Source organism: Narcine bancroftii, chromosome 4 (assembly GCF_036971445.1).
Source record: "Narcine bancroftii isolate sNarBan1 chromosome 4, sNarBan1.hap1, whole genome shotgun sequence".
Taxonomy (NCBI): Eukaryota; Metazoa; Chordata; class Chondrichthyes; order Torpediniformes; family Narcinidae; genus Narcine; species Narcine bancroftii.
The window spans coordinates 203,916,303-203,934,390 of NC_091472.1; the positions used below are offsets into that span (position 1 = coordinate 203,916,303).

At 47.3% G+C, this 18,088-nt stretch overlaps 1 protein-coding gene across 6 annotated transcripts in view; it reads left to right on the top strand.

The window, feature by feature from the left end:
* Nucleotides 1-18,088, top strand: part of cdc45 (CDC45 cell division cycle 45 homolog (S. cerevisiae)) — a 98,201-nt gene that overhangs the window by 1,151 nt on the left and 78,962 nt on the right. For 5 of the 6 annotated variants that reach the window (XM_069933683.1, XM_069933679.1, XM_069933677.1 and 2 more), the window contains exons 2-3: nucleotides 7,769-7,828; nucleotides 8,274-8,366. In XM_069933683.1, coding sequence (XP_069789784.1) covers nucleotides 7,769-7,828; nucleotides 8,274-8,366 — 153 coding nt within the window. The remainder of the gene's footprint in view (nucleotides 1-7,768; nucleotides 7,829-8,273; nucleotides 8,367-18,088) is intronic. The other variant, XM_069933682.1, reaches the window with a different exon arrangement.

An 18,088-nucleotide genomic window follows, 5' to 3' on the forward strand; every position in this document is an offset into this window, starting at 1 on the left:
TAAGAATTGATCCGTTTTGTACGAAAGGAGACAGGGAAGGGAGTGCAGATATGTTTTTTTACATTTAAATAATGTTATTTTTGTAATCAATTTTTGCACATACTTTCCAGAGTGGCCGTTCACACAGAACAACCTATGTACGGATATAGCTGCATGTTTAGACTAAGTACCTTGCGTGCAGTACTTATGTAGGCTGGATGTAGGTCGACGTTGCCCGTTACATCATATTCCTTAGCCCATTGTTGTGGATCACTTGCAGTTCAGTTTAGGTGCCACATGTAAAAATTTGGAATGGGAATGAGTCACTCATTTCCATTCCAATCTTTTTCCACAGACTACATTCTGGGAATTTGGGAATAATTTCTCAGAATACAGCAGCTGTGTGGGGGGGGAAAAAAAGACAAATGGTAGGGAAAGGTGATGGGGGAAGAAGTGAAGGGGGCATTTTAATGAAAGTCAAAGAAGTCAATATTAATGCCATCCAGTTGGAGGCTGCCCAGTTGGAAGATGAGGTGTTGTTCCTCCAATTTGTGGCACTGTCTGGCAGTGCATGATACCATGGACAGATGTGTCGATGAGGGAATGGGATCAGGAATTGAAATGGGTGGCCACTGGGAGTATTGCTACGGACAGAGCCGAGGTGCTCAACAAAGCGATCTCCCAGTCTCTCAGATGTCGAGGAGACCACAACAGGAGCACACCTTGGTCAATTGTGGCTTCATCTTCTGCACTGCATGGCTTCCTAATGATTGTCTGGAGGAACTCTGCCGATCTCACAGCTAAAGATATATTTGATTTCAGATTTATTGTCAAGAGTACATTCTTGACATCACATACAACCCTGAGATTCTTTTTTTCTGTGGGCGAGGCTGAATTGCCACGTTGGTAGTGCAAAAAAAAAGCTGAACACATTGTATACATGTATTAGTGACATTTCAGACATGAGCCCTTCCTCAAGGTTGTGAACTGGGATTCACTAGAAGTGTGCTGTCTTAACAATTGGTCTCATCTCCTGGCTGCTCCCCCGGGGGCCCATATATAATCTTGGTTTCCTGCCTAAACCCAGAACCCCTCTGAAGCCTGTTCATGAACCCTACATGTGTTGTAAGCTAATAAAAGCATTAGTTTTCCCTCCAGTCAAGTGTGAGCTTTAACTATGCTATAAATTTATTAACTTACAAACAAGGATGGAGCCGTTATTCAAGCCCAGTAGGCAGTTCATAGACCCTCCCCCCAGTCCCCCGACACGGCTGAGGAGTTCGCTCATTGGCTATACTCGCTCATTGGCTATACTACTTCCACGCCTACCTGAACGCGTCCAGGGATGTCTTCCAAACAGATGAACTCCGGAGGTTGGCACTCATCTTGAGGGTAGGGATAAAGGGGTACGCAGTCGTCCAAGACTGCCCGACGTACAAGGCCACTGTTGAGGCACTTAAGGCCCCGATCAAGGTCCTAGCGAGGCACCAGTTCGCCCTAGGCTGCCATCGGCCCAGAGAGTTGACTGATGACTACCTGCTAGATCTGCAGACACTGGCTAAGAAGTGCAGGTATGAGGCTGCTTCGGGCTGTGTCCAGGAAGATGAACAGATCCGGGACACCCTCGTCGTAGGGGTCTGCTCAAAGTATGAGAGGCAATGACTGCTCGAGTCGGGAAGAAAGCAGCTCACTAGCCACGTTGAGCTGGCCAAATCACTGGAACAGGCCAGTCTCAAGAACTACGACCTTGATGCCAGCGAACTTGCAGTTTCGGATGAGTACCTCCAAGTACCAGCTGCTCTCTCGATGGTGGCCCCTGCTCTAATGGCTGCCGCTTTCCAAGCCCGAGAATGCTTTATCTGCAGCAAGGGACAGCACTCCTGTGCCCACTGCCTGGGCAAAGACTCGGCATGGTCCAGCTGTGGGAAGAAGGGACATTGGGCGAGGGTCTGCTGTGCGAAGGGAGGTCCGGGGAAGTCTATGGCCTGTACCGCTCATGGATCAGATTCCAGTCCCAAGCCCTCTGCCTCAGACTTGCTCGAGGTTACTTGCTGCGCATCATGCCGCATACGGAAACGGCGCGAAAAGGCTCGGTGGCCATCTTGCAGCAGCTCGATTTTGAATTCAGCGCCATCATCATTGTCAGAGGAGGAAGGATGACGGCCATCTTGCCGCGCCACAAGGTCAGCACCATCTTGCCTGCACGGGTCAACTCAGGATGGAGGGGGCCACTTGAGGGAAGAACATGGCGTCTCTGGCAACCTGGCATCGCTGGTCCTCGACCAGAATAGACCTCGCCAGCTCAGCGACTTGATGGTGACGGTGAAGGTAAACGGACATTCGACCAAGTGTCTGCTTGACACCGTCTCCATGGAAAGTTTCATAGACTCACGGACTGTGCAAAAATATGACTTAAAATGTACCCTAATTAAGAATCTTCCTAGCATCCCAGTCCCATTTGGCGCGTGTTCAGAAACATTGTATAGTTCATTTGTCATTTGAAGGGGGGGAATTTAGTAAATTTCGCATGTACATTGTAGATGAATTGTGTGCTCTGATATTGTTGTGCCACCTTAAAAGTGTGACCTTGGAGTTTTCTGGTCCCCTTCCCTCAGTAACAGTTTGGAATGGAGGGCCCTCAAAACCAGGACCCACTTGCAGCCTCTCCACCCTGAACATCGACCCCCACCTCTGTTCCCAAACCTGTCTGCTGACTAAGCTCATCGCCACAAAGAGCAGGAGGTACAGTGTGGCAGTCAGGGAGTTTATAAAGTCGGAGACCCAGCCCCTGCTGGAGGAGGGGATCATTGAACCCAGTACCAGCCCGTGGAGAGGGCAAGTGGTGGTTGTAAAGGGGGAAAACAAGTCCAGGTCAGTGATTGACTATAGACAAATAATTCACTGATACACACTCGCATTTCGGGTATCGCGCACTATCGGGTCTATTCAACTATCGACCTGAAAGCTGCCTGTCACCAGCTGCCAATCCGTTCAGAGGTCTGCCTGTTCACAGCATTTGAGGCTATCAGTTCTGGAGGGTCCCTTTCGGTATTACCATTGGGGTGTCTATTATCTGTAAGGCTGTCTATTATCCAGCGGCAGATGGACAGGGTGGTGGACGAGTACGGGTTAAAGGCTACCTTCCCCTACTTCGACAATGTCAGCATCTGTGGTCCCCACAGTGGAAGACCATGATGCCAATTTCCAGAACTTTCTTCACGCGGCAAGAGTCCTGAATCTCATTTACAATTCTGACAAGTGTGTATTCAGGACTACACAACTGGCTATCCTTGGCTACGTGGTGGAGAATGGTGTCATTGGCCCTGACCCTGCTAGGATGTGCCCCCTTTTAGAGCTTCCCCTCCCCAGAACCACAAAGGCTTTGAGGAGATGCCTGGGGTATTTTTCATATTACGCCCAGTGGGTCCCTCAATACGCCGACAAGGTTTGTCCCCTCTTAAAGGCCACCACTTTCCCCCCTTTCAGCCGAAGCCCAGACAGCTATTAGTTACCTTCGAAGTTACATTGCAAAAGCCGCCATGCATGCGGTAGACGAAAATGTATCTTCCAGTGGAAAGTGATGCTTCGGTCGTAGCCCTGGTCGCTACTCTCAATCAGGCAAGCAGGCTGGTTGCCTATTCTCACGGATGCGTCAAGGCCACGAGCTCTGGAACCCATCTGTGGAAAAGGAGGCTTAGTCTATTGTATATGCCGTAAGGCACTGGAGGCGCTACCTGGCTGTTAGAAGAATTACACTCCTCACGAACCAGCGCTCTGTCGCATTCATGTTCAGCAACGTCAAGAGGGGCAAAATCAAGAATGACAAAATTGCGAGGTGGAGGATCAAACTCTTCACGTACAGTTTTGACATCGCCGACCGGCTGGGGCCCTTAACAGTACTCCAGATGCCTTGACCAGGGGATGCTGTGCCTCCACACACTGGTCAACTGCGGACCATACACAATGAGCTCTGACATCCAGGGGTCACCGACATGGCTCATTTTGTCAAGTGCCGCAATTTGCCTTACTCAATTGAAGCCGCCAAGGAAATGACCATGTCATGCCAAGTCTGCACGGAGTGCAAGCTGCACTTTTTTTGCCCTGCGAAAACGCACCTGATTAAATCATCCAGGCCCTTTGAATGACTCAGCGTCGATTTTAAGGGACCTCTCCCCTCCACAAGCGGGAACACCTACTTTCTCTCAGTCGTCAATGAGTACTCCCGCTTCCTGTTCGCCATCCCTTGCCCAGGCACGTCTGCCTCGTCCGTTATGAAGGCCTATTTTCACCCTGTTTTGGTATCTCAGCTATATTCATAGCGACTGGGGCTCAGACTTCATGAGCAACGAGCTGCATCAGTACCTGCTGGTGAGGGGTATCACATCAGTTACAAACCCCAGGGAAATGGGCAGGTTGAAAAAGAGAATCTGTAAGGCTGTCAAACTTGCCTTGAAGCAAAAAGGCCTTCCATCGCGCTCCACTCAATTCGGTCGCTACTCTGAACTGCGAGCAATGCTACTCCTCATGAGCTCATGTTTACATTGGACACAAGGTCAGCATCAGGGACTACACTCCCAGCCTGGCTCACTAGTCCTGGTCTGGTCCTTCTCAAGAAGCACGTGAGGAGAAGCAAGACCCATCCCCTGGTGGAAAGGGTGAAATTGCTCCATACCAACCCCACATACACCTATGTTTACATTTATAATCTGTTTACAATTCTTTATTTGTTTACATGTATACACTGTGTACAGTTTTTTAGCACTACCAATAAGTGGCAATTCTGCCTTGCCTGCAGGAAAAAGAATCTCTGGGTTGTATGTGATGTTATGTATGTACTCTGACAATAAATCTGAAATCTAAATCTGGAGGCATAACTACAACAGACTGGGAGATTGCTTCACTGAGCACTTTTGCTCTCTGCACAGTGACCGGGATCTCCCAGTGTCCCACTCACATATTTATAGACAATAGACAGAAGGTGCTGGAGTAGGCCAATTGGCCCGTTGAACCAGCACCACCATTTTTCAGATCATAGCTGATTATTCTTTATCAGTATCCATTCCCTGCCTTATTCCCATAACCCTTAACTCCCCTGCCCACAAGAACATAGCCAGCGAATCTGCCCCTACCACCCTCTGCGGCAAAGCATTCCACAGATCCACACTGGGTAAAAAGAAATTTCTCCTCATCTCCGTCCTAAAGGGCCTTCCTTGTATTCTTAAACTATGCCCTCTAGTCCTAGTCTCTCCCAACATTGGGAATGTGTAATCCGAATTCACCCTGTCTAGCCCCTTGATAATCTTATATACTTCAATCATGTCTCCCCTCATTCTTTTAGACTCCATTGCATATAAGCCCAGTCTTCCTAACCTTTCAGCAGATGTCAATCCTGCCATCCCGGGAACCAACCTTGTAAATCTGCACTGCACCTATGACCTCATGTACTATCCCACAAAGACCACCCATAAATTGGAGGAACAACACCTGATTTAACATCTGGCACTCTCCAGCTGGATGGCATTAACATCGAATTCTCTACTTTCTGTTAACCTGCTCTCCTTTACTCCCTTCCTTCCCTTCCCTCCGTCTTCTTTCCCTCAGCTCTTCAACCCTTCCATCTCTATTCACCCTCCTCCCCTTGCTTGCTGCTTTTCTCTCCTTCCCTTCTCCACTTATAACCTCCTGCTTTTGTGACCACCCCCCCCCTTACTTTTTTTTATTCAGATGCCTGCTGATATTTTCCCAGACCTTGATAAAGGGCTCAAGCCTGAAAAGTCAGTTATGTATTTTTACCTTTGCTATATTAAGGACACTGTTTGACCTGTTCAGTTTTTCTAGTATTGTTTTTCATTTGAACCACATGTGATTGAAATCTGAAATAAAAACAAGATGCTGGAAACATTTAGCAGTTCAGGCAGCCTGTCTGGAAAGAGACAACAGGAGTTAACATTTCGAGTCAAAGATCCTTTTCCTTTCTCAGATTTCATGAACGTTCTTGGTCCCGAAATGTCATGCTTTGTGAGGTGCTTGAGGAGATTCGGTACGTCACCGAAGAATCTCAAAACTTCTACAGGTGTTCTGTGGAGAGCATTGTGGCTGATTGCATCACTGCCTGGTATGGAGGTGCCAACTCTCAGGACAAGAAAAAAACTCCAGAGGGTTGTTAACTTGGCCTTCAACATCACAGGCACCAGCCTTCACTCCAACGAGGACATCTACAAGAGGTAGTGTTCTAAAAAAGCAGCCTTTATCCTCAAGGATCCCCACCACCCAGGCCATGCCTTCTTACTCTGCTACCATTGTGGAAAAAGGTACAGGAGCCTGAAGATGAGCACTCAACAGCACAAGGACAGCTTCTTTCCCACTGCCATCAGATTCCTGAATAATCAATGGACCAAAGACACTGCCTTACTTTGATATTTCGTGCACTATTTTTATTGTTGTAAGGTGGTTTATATGAATGTTTGCACTGTGATGTTTCTGTAAAGCAACAAATTTTGTAACATTCTGATTGTGAGTATTGCTATAACTATTAGACTTGAAATGCTTTCAAATAAAGAATGACCAACTACCAGCACCTGCAGATTCGGAAATTTGCTCCATTTTCGTTCCATGGGAAAAAGAGATGGAATAGCTGGTCGCACATTTGACCTCAATTCTGGCTTTTCATTTGTGAGATCAAACTCTGCTCACACCAAAGTCTCTGGAGCTCTTGCTTGAATTTGCACAGATTTCATGGTTGGTTCTGATGGGAAAGGAAGTGTGCTGCTAACTTGCAATTAAGCTGCATTGTCTCTTGGATAAAATGTAGGACAACTGATGTGGGAGGTGGAAACAAAATGTCACTGGTGCTGAAGGGAATGCCTCAAAATATTGTCTTTCCATATTGTGGCCTTGTCATCCTTCATTCCGATGTGCAAAAAATTCCTTGTAAAAATCACAAAGTGGAGTAGAAAGATAGAAGCATGATTTTGGCATAGATTGAAATAATGACTGATTTCTCTTCCAATTTCAGTAATGTTTTACCTTCTAATTCCTTAATAACTTGGAAAAAAATCCATATCTGAGCCCTCTACCACCCTTTGGAGGTATTTACTATTTTATTACTGGAATGTTACAGATCATTAAGATTGTGGCCTCCTGTCAGAATTTTTTCTCCACTTCTCGCCTTTTAATTTGCAAAACCCAAGAACTTCAATCAAACCTGCATTCATTCAAATATAAACACCGTGCACTTTATTTGTGTGGGGTGAAAATTGAAAGACTAGTGAATATATGCTCAAAATCAAACCTTTCTCCAAATGAGATGATGGCTTGCACAGTTAGGAGGATTTGTATCATGGGGTTTACCTGTGTGGCATGGACTTTGCTGAGGTAGGAATGAGTTATTGTGTTCGACTGTTGTCTGTGTTTAGTTGTGCAATGAAATGAGCAGTAAATAAATGCAAAAACAAAGAACTTCCATACTCTGTTTTTGCTTCCAAATCGAGTTGCCATTTAAATCTATTTAAAACTAATCATTACAAAACTACAAATGTGGATGTTGAATTTTAAAAAAAATTTAGACCTACAGCACAGTCACGGGCCATTTCGGCCCACGAGTCTGCTGCCCAATTTACACCTTGTTAACTTACACCCCCGAGACTGTTCGAACAGTGGGAGGAAACCCACGCAGACGTGGGGAAAACGTACAAACTCCTTACAGACAGCGTGGGATTCAAACCCCAGTCCTGACCCCTGGCGCTGTAACAATGTTGTGCTCAACACTGACATATGTTTTATTTTTCAGAGGGTATTACTACTTGTGGCCTTGGATGTTGATGCACTTTGTGCCTGCAAAATACTACAGGTGAGCAGTACTGATTGTGACTTTGCTTGATTTCTGTTGGATTATTGAGATTTTCTTGGTTCCCTTCCTATATTTGCTTCATTTGGCAACTGGAGATAACCAATCAGATTGTTTCTTCACCGAAAAGGGAAAGCCAAAAGACATTGCCCATTGTCTGCTACCTGCAAGTTTAATTACTTGTCTCTGACCACTTCTGTCATTCAAGTCTCTAAATTTCTGCACAAATGTCAAGAAATTATGATGTATTTGTTGGATACTTTGGTCCAATTCAATTTTATAAAATTTCATGAACTGTTACAAAATGAAATGAAAAATGACTTAAAAAAAATGCTCCTGAGATAATAAAGAAAAGCCAGGAGCAATAAAACTGCATGATCACCATTTTGTAAGAAAATCTGACAAATGGAATGTAATGTCTGATGGTGGGTTTTTTAATTTCATTTAGTCCCTTTTCCAGTGTGACCATGTACAGTATACATTGGTTCCTGTGGCAGGATGGCAAGATCTGGAAACTGCGTTCCTTGAACACAAAGAGCAGGTACATGAAGTTTCCACTCAATGTCTCTGGGAGATTGGTAAGAGCTAATGATGTAGTAGTGATGTTCAGACCCATGGATATGGAAATCTATATTCAGTGGGAGGGTGGATTGATCATTGAATTCTCAGTAAGTATTGTAAAGGTCTCCATTGTAAAGGCTGAAGGCCTCCAAGCTTCAGGAAGCAGGGAATGGTTAGCTCAATGTTGTTACAGCACCAGCGACTGGAGTTTGAATCTGACACTGTCTGCAAGGAGTTTGTATGTTCTCCCCTTGACTAGGTTTCTTCCCACTATTCTAAATGTACCAAGGGTTGTGGTCAATTGGGTGTAATTGGGCGGCATGCACGCGTGGGCCAAAAGGGTCTGTTACAGTGCCATTTTAAAAAAAAAAATCATACATTTAGCAACTCCCACAGTGCCATACACAAAAGTGCCAGAGAAACGCATCATCTATAGGAAGTAAAAGGGTATCTAACTTTGTTAGACCGACATTGGGCTTTAATAAATTATTTAGCAAAGGAAAACTGTTGAAAGTCTCTTCCCACCCTTAGTTTCCTATCTCTGTGCATTGTTCTCTTCATTTCTATTTCCACCACTGCAACACTTGTTGTTACTCCCCATCTGTTTGAGGGACCTCTCCCTCATTCTCAGCCCCTCAATACCCGGTAATGGAAAGACTGGATTGATTCTTCCCTACAGCAACTTCTCCTTGACTGCACCAAGCCTCAGTGCGTCTCTCCGCACGTACTCCTGCAGCCTAGGATGTACCATTCAGCAGCATCCCCGCAATGATATCATTGTATTCTGAAAGACCAACGGGCTTCTGTTAGACCCACGTGCTTCTTTCACTCAGTTGATGGATTTCCAGAGGTTCTGGATGTCTGACTCTGAGTCCCCAGGAACAGCCAGTATGTCAGAGAGTCCTCTGTCACACTGCTGCTGGGGATGAACCCTTGTATCCTTCTCCACACACACTTAGTGAATCTGCATTCTGCAAAGTTGTGGGGAAATGTCTCCACTCCACTGCAGTCATCTCGGAGACAACGTGCATTGTAGGTGATGTTTCGATGAAGTGATTGGAGGAGGCAGTAGCTCTCTGAATGAAGAGGGAAGGGGTTGGGGAGTTGGAGGAAAAGAGATAGATGGGGAAAGGCCTAACGGAAACCAGAGAAGTCAATCTGGTTGGAGAGTGCCCAGATTGAATACAAGTTCCTCAGTTTGCAGTGCACAAGGCCATGGACAGACATATTGGTTTGGAAATAGGGTGTGGGATTCAAATTGTTGGTCACTCAGGTCCATATAAGAGCAGCAGATGAAGCATAGGTGCTCAATGAAGTTATCTCCCAGACCTTGTCCATTCTCTGTAGATGAAGCCACAACAGGAGCACCAGATGCAGTAGATGACCCCTGCAGATATACGTGAAGTGTTGCTTCACTTAGAAGGATGTTTAGGCTATGTTGCAGCTATATAAGATGTTAATTAGGCCAAGCACTCATTATAGAAAGGATGTGGAGGTTTTGGATAGTGAACAAAAGAGGTTTACCAGGATGTTGCCTTATTTCAAAGAGTATGAATTATGGGAGTGATGCAACAAACTTGTAACTTGTATTGTTTAATCTAGTGCAGGGGTCACCAAACCTTTTAGACCACAGACCCCTTCATAGAATATTTGATCCCTCATTGACCCCAAGGCATAGAATCCCAGCACTTGGTGGGGGGGGGGGGGTGTTGTTGGGGGTGGCAGCGCTACCAAAGGTACAATGAACACTTGCATCTTTCTTTTACGTTCAGTCTGTCGTCCCGTTCGCTCTCAACATATTCAAAGGCCAAAGCCAAATAAAACATGGTGGCCACCAAGGCCCGGTCTCGCGAGAGGTTGGCCAACACCCAACTTTCCACCTCAAAAGTTCAATTGCACCCCCCAAACCCCTGGTGTTTTCAACTCCTTGGATAGTCTCAATGACCACCAGGTTTTGATACCAACTACTTTGGAGACCCCTGATCTAGCATGTTGGAGGCTGAGGAGGGGGCCTGTTAAAGATATAGAAAATCATGAGAAGCATTGATAGGGTGGACAGTTAGAATCTTTTCCCCAGGGTAGAAGTATCATAATGGAGGTGAGAGGGAGGAAATTTAGGGGAGATGTATGAGCCAAATACCTTGCACAGAGTGGTAGATGCCTTGATGGAAGCAGATTCAATTGATACATTTAAGAGACATTTGAATATGAAGAGGGTAAAGGGATCTTTCAAGTATAAACAGAAGAATTTTAGACATTTTGGCACAGAGGCATGAGTCGAAGGGCCTATACCTGTTGCGAGATTGTTCCATGTTCACTTTTCAATGTAATATGGTCATCTGTCCAAAATCCCGAGTTTGTTATTCAAAGTGTAAGAGACAGACTTTACTGTACGCTGGCATTATAGCCATTTGTAATTCTACAGTGCTTTCAGAGAGGAATGTTTTCGATATTTTAAATGCATGACATGATTAAGTTATAATAGCGCTTTTACATTATTGGGGATCAGCTCAGCAAACACAAAGATAAGAACAAAAAGATTTGCTATGAGCTGTTCTTTGGGCCAGTTGGTTTTGAATAAAATGAAATGTGTAGAGAAAGGAATCTTAACCAGGGAAATTTGTGGAATTGACAAATCTGAACTTGTGGAAAATGGAATTTGAAGTTGGTCCTTGTTACTTGATATGATGTCAGAGGTTCAGCTTGTAGTAAAGTCATTTATATCTGACATTCTACTCACACCAAAGGGACAAAAATTTGTCAGGGCGATTTTTCTCCAAATTTGAACTATGATTTTACTGATAAAACATGTTGGATCAGTTTATCAGAGCACTGGAAGCAGTCCCTAACACAACTGCAAACCTGCCATTATTCCTGTTCTTGCAGAGCACACTTTGATTCTAGATCTGATTTTGAGATTTTTTTATTGATCTTCAGAACCTTCATACCTTGTTTCTGCATTCCCTAAATTTTTTAAAATAATTTTTGATTTTTTACACTGTGAACCATAACAACCAAAATATATACAAATGTTTCTCATTAAATATACACAGTGGCATTTTCTCCCTCCCCCCCCCCCTACCTTCCCACCCCCCTCCAAAACCAATAAATATTCAACATATACAATATAATAAAACCATAAAACTATGTCTTCATACAATGAAAAATAAACAAGAAAAATGTGTCATCTACTTTTACACACTGAATCAAGTCTTTTTGTCTTATCATTTTAGGGAGTGGAGGTCCGAGGCAAGCCCTCTCTGTTATGTTCCATGTATGGTTCCCAAATTTGTTCAAATAATGTGACTTTACTTTTTTAAATTATATGTTATTTTTTTCCAATGGAATGCATTTATTCATTTCCATGTACCATTGCTGTATTCTCAGGCTCTCTTCCATTTTTCAAGTTGACATTATACATTTTTTGCTACTCCTAAGGCTATCATAATAAATCTTTTTTGCGCTTTATCCAATTTGAGGCCTAATTCCTTACTACTTATGTTACTTAGAAGAAAGATCTCTGGATTTTTTGGTATGTTATTTTTTGTGATTTTATTTAATATCTGATTTAGATCTTCCCAAAACATTTTCACTTTCGTACATGCCCAAATTGCATGTACTGTTGTTCCCATTACCTTCTTACAGTGAAAACATCTATCTGATAATGTTGGATCCTTTTTTTTTAAACTTTTGAGGCATGATATATAACCTGAGTAACCAATTATACTGTATCATGCGTAACCTTGTGTTTATTGTATTCTTCATAGTTCCAGAACATAACTTTTCCCATGCTTCATTTTTTATCTTTATGTTTAAATCCTTTTCCCACTTTTGTTTAGGTTTATAACTTATTTCATAATTTTCCTTGTCTTGCAGCTTAATGTACATGTTTGTTATAAATCTTTTAATTATCATTGTGTCTGTAATCACATATTCAAAGCTGCTTCCTTCTGGTAATCTCAATCTGTTTCCCAATTTATCTTTTAAATAAGCTTTCAGTTGATGATATACAAACATTGCAAACATTCCATATTTTTACTTCAACTGTTCAAATATTAATAAATTATTTTCCAAAAAACTTTTCTATTCTTTTGATTCCTTTTCTCTCCCATTCTCTAAAGGAAAGGTTATCTATTGTAAAAGGGATTAGTGGGTTTTGTGTCCATAACAATTTTGGTATTTGGTAATTTGTTTTTTTCCTTTCTAAGTGGATCTTCTTCCATGTATTAAGTAAATGATGCAGTACCGGTGAGCTTTTATATTGCACCAACTTTTCATCCCACTTATACTTTATAAGTTCTGGTAACTTCTCCCCTATTTTATCTAGTTCTATCATAGTCCAGTCTGGTTTTTCCCTTGTCTGGTTTCTTTCTTTGGCTTGGCTTCGCGGACGAAGATTTATGGAGGGGGTAAAAAGTCCACGTCAGCTGCAGGCTCGTTTGTGGCTGACCAGTCCGATGCGGGACAGGCAGACACGATTGCAGCGGTTGCAAGGGAAAATTGGTTGGTTGGGGTTGGGTGTTGGGTTTTTCCTCCTTTGCCTTTTGTCAGTGAGGTGGGCTCTGCGGTCTTCTTCAAAGGAGGCTGCTGCCCGCCAAACTGTGAGGCGCCAAGATGCACGGTTTGAGGCGTTATCAGCCCACTGGCGGTGGTCAATGTGGCAGGCACCAAGAGATTTCTTTAGGCAGTCCTTGTACCTTTTCTTTGGTGCACCTCTGTCACGGTGGCCAGTGGAGAGCTCGCCATATAATACGATCTTGGGAAGGCGATGGTCCTCCATTCTGGAGACGTGACCCATCCAGCGCAGCTGGATCTTCAGCAGCGTGGACTCGATGCTGTCGACCTCTGCCATCTCGAGTACCTCGACGTTAGGGGTGTGAGCGCTCCAATGGATGTTGAGGATGGAGCGGAGACAACGCTGGTGGAAGCGTTCTAGGAGCCGTAGGTGGTGCCGGTAGAGGACCCATGATTCGGAGCCGAACAGGAGTGTGGGTATGACAACGGCTCTGTATACGCTTATCTTTGTGAGGTTTTTCAGTTGGTTGTTTTTCCAGACTCTTTTGTGTAGTCTTCCAAAGGCGCTATTTGCCTTGGCGAGTCTGTTGTCTATCTCATTGTCGATCCTTGCATCTGATGAAATGGTGCAGCCGAGATAGGTAAACTGGTTGACCGTTTTGAGTTTTGTGTGCCCGATGGAGATGTGGGGGGGCTGGTAGTCATGGTGGGGAGCTGGCTGATGGAGGACCTCAGTTTTCTTCAGGCTGACTTCCAGGCCAAACATTTTGGCAGTTTCCGCAAAGCAGGACGTCAAGCGCTGAAGAGCTGGCTCTGAATGGGCAACTAAAGCGGCATCATCTGCAAAGAGTAGTTCACGGACAAGTTTCTCTTGTGTCTTGGTGTGAGCTTGCAGGCGCCTCAGATTGAAGAGACTGCCATCCGTGCGGTACCGGATGTAAACAGCGTCTTCATTGTTGGGGTCTTTCATGGCTTGGTTCAGCATCATGCTGAAGAAGATTGAAAAGAGGGTTGGTGCGAGAACACAGCCTTGCTTCACGCCATTGTTAATGGAGAAGGGTTCAGAGAGCTCATTGCTGTATCTGACCCGACCTTGTTGGTTTTCGTGCAGTTGGATAATCATGTTGAGGAACTTTGGGGGACATCCGATGCGCTCTAGTATTTGCCAAAGCCCTTTCCTGCTCACGGTGTCGAAGGCTTTGGTGAGGTCAACAAAGGTGATGTAGAGTCCTTTGTTTTGTTCTCTACACTTTTCTTGGAGCTGTCTGAGGGCAAAGACCATGTCAGTGGTTCCTCTGTTAGCGCGAAAGCCGCACTGTGATTCTGGGAGAATATTCTCAGCGACACTAGGTATTATTCTATTTAGTAGAATCCTAGCGAAGATTTTGCCTGCAATGGAGAGCAACGTGATTCCCCTGTAGTTTGAGCAGTCTGATTTCTCGCCTTTGTTTTTGTACAGGGTGATGATGGTGGCATCACGAAGATCCTGAGGCAGTTTACCTTGGTCCCAACAAAGCTTGAAAAACTCATGCAGTTTGGCATGCAGAGTTTTGCCGCCAGCCTTCCAGACTTCTGGGGGGATTCCATCCATACCTGCTGCTTTGCCACTTTTCAGTTGTTCGATTGCCTTATATGTCTCATCCAGGGTGGGAACCTCATCCAGCTCTAGCCTTAGGGGCTGTTGAGGGAGCTGGAGCAGGGCGGAATCTTGGACTGAGCGGTTGGTACTGAAAAGAGATTGGAAGTGTTCTGACCATCGGTTGAGGATGGAGATCTTGTCGCTGAGGAGGACTTTGCCGTCTGAGCTGCGCAGCGGGCTTTGGACTTGGGGTGAGGGGCCGTACACAGCCTTTAGAGCCTCGTAGAAACCCCTGAAGTCGCCAATGTCCGCGCTGAGCTGTGTTCGTTTGGCGAGGCTAGTCCACCACTCATTTTGGATCTCCCGGAGTTTGCGCTGAAGATGGCTGCATGCGCGACGGAAGGCTTGTTTCTTCTCTGGACAGGACGGCTTTGTAAGGTGAGCCTGGTGGGCAGCTCGCTTCTTTGCCAGCAGCTCCTGGATTTCCTGGCTGTTTTCGTCAAACCAGTCCTTGTTTTTCCTGGAGGAGAAGCCCAGTACCTCTTCAGTGGATTGCAGTATGGTAGTCTTCAACTGATCCCAGAGGGTTTCAGGGGACGGGTCCGTGAGGCGGGTTGCAACGTCGAGCTTTGCTTTGAGGTTTGCCTGGAAGTTTCCTCTCGCTTCGTCTGACTGCAGTTTTCCAACATTGAACCTCTTTCTGGGGGCTTTATTGTTCCTGGGCTTTGGCTTGAAGTGAAGGTTGAGCTTGCAGCGAACCAGCCGGTGGTCAGTGTGGCATTCCGCGCTAGGCATGACCCTGGTGTGGAGCACATCTTGTTTGTCACTTTCTCGCACCAGGATGTAGTCCAGGAGGTGCCAGTGTTTGGATCGGGGATGCATCCAGGTGGTCTTAAGGCTGTCCCTCTGCTGAAAAAGGGTGTTTGTAATGACAAGCCGCTGTTCTGCGCAGAGCTCCAACAGGAGGCGCCCATTGTCGTTGCACTTGCCGACGCCATGCTTGCCCAGGATTCCTGGCCAGGTTTCTGAGTCTTTGCCGACACGAGCGTTGAAGTCGCCCAGGATGACAACCTTGTCGGCTGTAGGGGTACGTTGGATGAGGTTGCGCAGGTCGGTGTAGAACTTGTTCTTTTCTGCTGGTTCCGCCTGGAGGGTTGAGGCATAGACACTGATGAGGGTGATGTGACGCTTGTTTTGAAGTGGGAGTCGCATGGACATGATTCGGTCCGAGAGGCCTGTCGGAAGGTTTTCGAGTTTGGAGGCAATGAAGCTCTTGACCATGAAGCCTACACCAGATAGGCGTCGTTCATCCGAAGGCTTGCCAGACCAGTAGAGTGTGTAGCCCGCGCCGCGTTCTTGGAAGCTGCCTACATCTGCCAGGCGGACTTCACTGAGAGCGGCTATGTCGATGTCAAGTCTGAGGAGTTCATGTGCAATGAGGGCAGACCGACGTTCAGGTCGATGGCTGTCAGTCTTATCTAGCATGGTTCTGATGTTCCAGCATGCTAGCTTGAGTTTGTGAGCATCTTTTGAGGGGGAGGACGTGGAGGGGGAGGACGTGGAGGGGAGGACGTGGAGGGGGAGGACGTGGAGGGGGAGGACGTGGAGGGGGAGGACGTGGAGGGGGAGGACGTGGAGGGGGAGGACGTGGAGGGGGAGGACGTGGAGGGGGAGGACGTGGAGGGGGAGGACGTGGAGGGGGAGGACGTGGAGGGGGAGGACGTGGAGGGGGAGGACGTGGAGGGGGAGGACGTGGAGGGGGAGGACGTGGAGGGGGAGGACGTGGAGGGGAGGACGTGGAGGGGGAGGACGTGGAGGGGGAGGACGTGGAGGGGGAGGACGTGGAGGGGGAGGACGTGGAGGGGGAGGACGTGGAGGGGGAGGACGTGGAGGGGGAGGACGTGGAGGGGGAGGACGTGGAGGGGGAGGACGTGGAGGGGGAGGACGTGGAGGGGGAGGACGTGGAGGGGTGAGGACGTGGAGGGGGAGGACGTGGAGGGGGAGGACGTGGAGGGGGAGGACGTGGAGGGGGAGGACGTGGAGGGGGAGGACGTGGAGGGGGAGGACGTGGAGGGGGAGGACGTGGAGGGGGAGGACGTGGAGGGGGAGGACGTGGAGGGGAGGACGTGGAGGGGGAGGACGTGGAGGGGGAGGACGTGGAGGGGGAGGACGTGGAGGGGGAGGACGTGGAGGGGGAGGACGTGGAGGGGGAGGACGTGGAGGGGGAGGACGTGGAGGGGGAGGACGTGGAGGGGAGGACGTGGACCTGTCCTCGGGCCTGCGCAAAGGAGCTTTTAGGTGGAGTGCAGTGCGCGCAGTACTGGCCCCACCCTTTACACCCATGGTTCGTGTGCCGTGGCCAAGCAAGCTGGGACGTGGCAGCGAGGTCCTTGGGTCGTAGGTTTTATATCGGAGTGGCCTTCTCCTATGCAGGTTTCTTACCCGGGCTGGAGGGGCTTGTCTGGTAAAAATCTGATAAATACCTTAATTGTGTGGCTTTATAATAATTTTTAAAGTTTGGTAACTGCAAACCACCTTGGTTATACCTCTCTGTTAATTTATCTAATGCTACCCTCGGTTTCCCCCCTTTTCACAAGAATTTCCTTATTATTCTCTTTAGTTCTTTGAACAATTTCTCTGTTAAGGTAACGATTGAAATAAGTATTGTATCTTTGGGAAGACATTCATTTTAATGGAATTTACCCTCCCTATCAACGTTAGTGGTAATTATTTCCATTGTTCTAAGTCTTCCTGCAATTTCTTTATTAATGGCTGATAATTTAGTTTGTACAAGTGGCTTAAGTTATTATCTAACCTGATCCCTAGGTATCAGATTGCTTGTGCTTGCCATTTAAATGATGATTCTTTTTTAAATTCTGTATAATCCATGTTCCCGGCCCCGGTCCGGGCAGAGGGTAGGCGGCGGTGGCCCCGATCCGGGCAGGAGCAAGGGGGAGGCGGCAGCCCCGGCCTCGGTCGAGTGAGGCAGGCGGAGGCCCCGGTCCGGGCGGAAAGTTGGGGGCGGCGGCCCCAATCCGGCCACAGGTAAAGCACCTGCGGCCCCGGCCCCGGTCCGGGCAGAGGGTAGTCGGCGGAGGGCCCGATCCGGGCAGGAGTGAGGGGAAGGTGGTGGCCCCGGCCTCGGTCGAGTGAGGCAGGCGGAGGGCCCCGGTCCGGGCAGAGAGTTGGAGGCGGCGGCCCCAGTCCGGGCACAGGGAGAGCAGCCCCGGCCCCGGTCCGGGTACTATGGATCGACCTAAGAGGGGAGGCAGACCCCTCCAGCCCGGGTAAAAAAACAGCATAGGAGAAGGCCACTCCGATATAAAACCTACAACCCAAGGACCTCGCTGCCACGTCCCAGCTTGCTTGGCCACGGCACACGAACCATGGGTGGTAAAGGGTGGGGCCAGTACTGCGCGCACTGCACTCCACCTAAAAGCTCCTTTGCGCAGGCCCGAGGACAGGTCCACGTCCTCCCCCTCCACGTCCTCCCCCTCCACGTCCTCCCCCTCCACGTCCTCCCCCTCCACGTCCTCCCCCTCCACGTCCTCCCCCTCCACGTCCTCCCCCCTCCACGTCCTCCCCCTCCACGTCCTCCCCCTCCACGA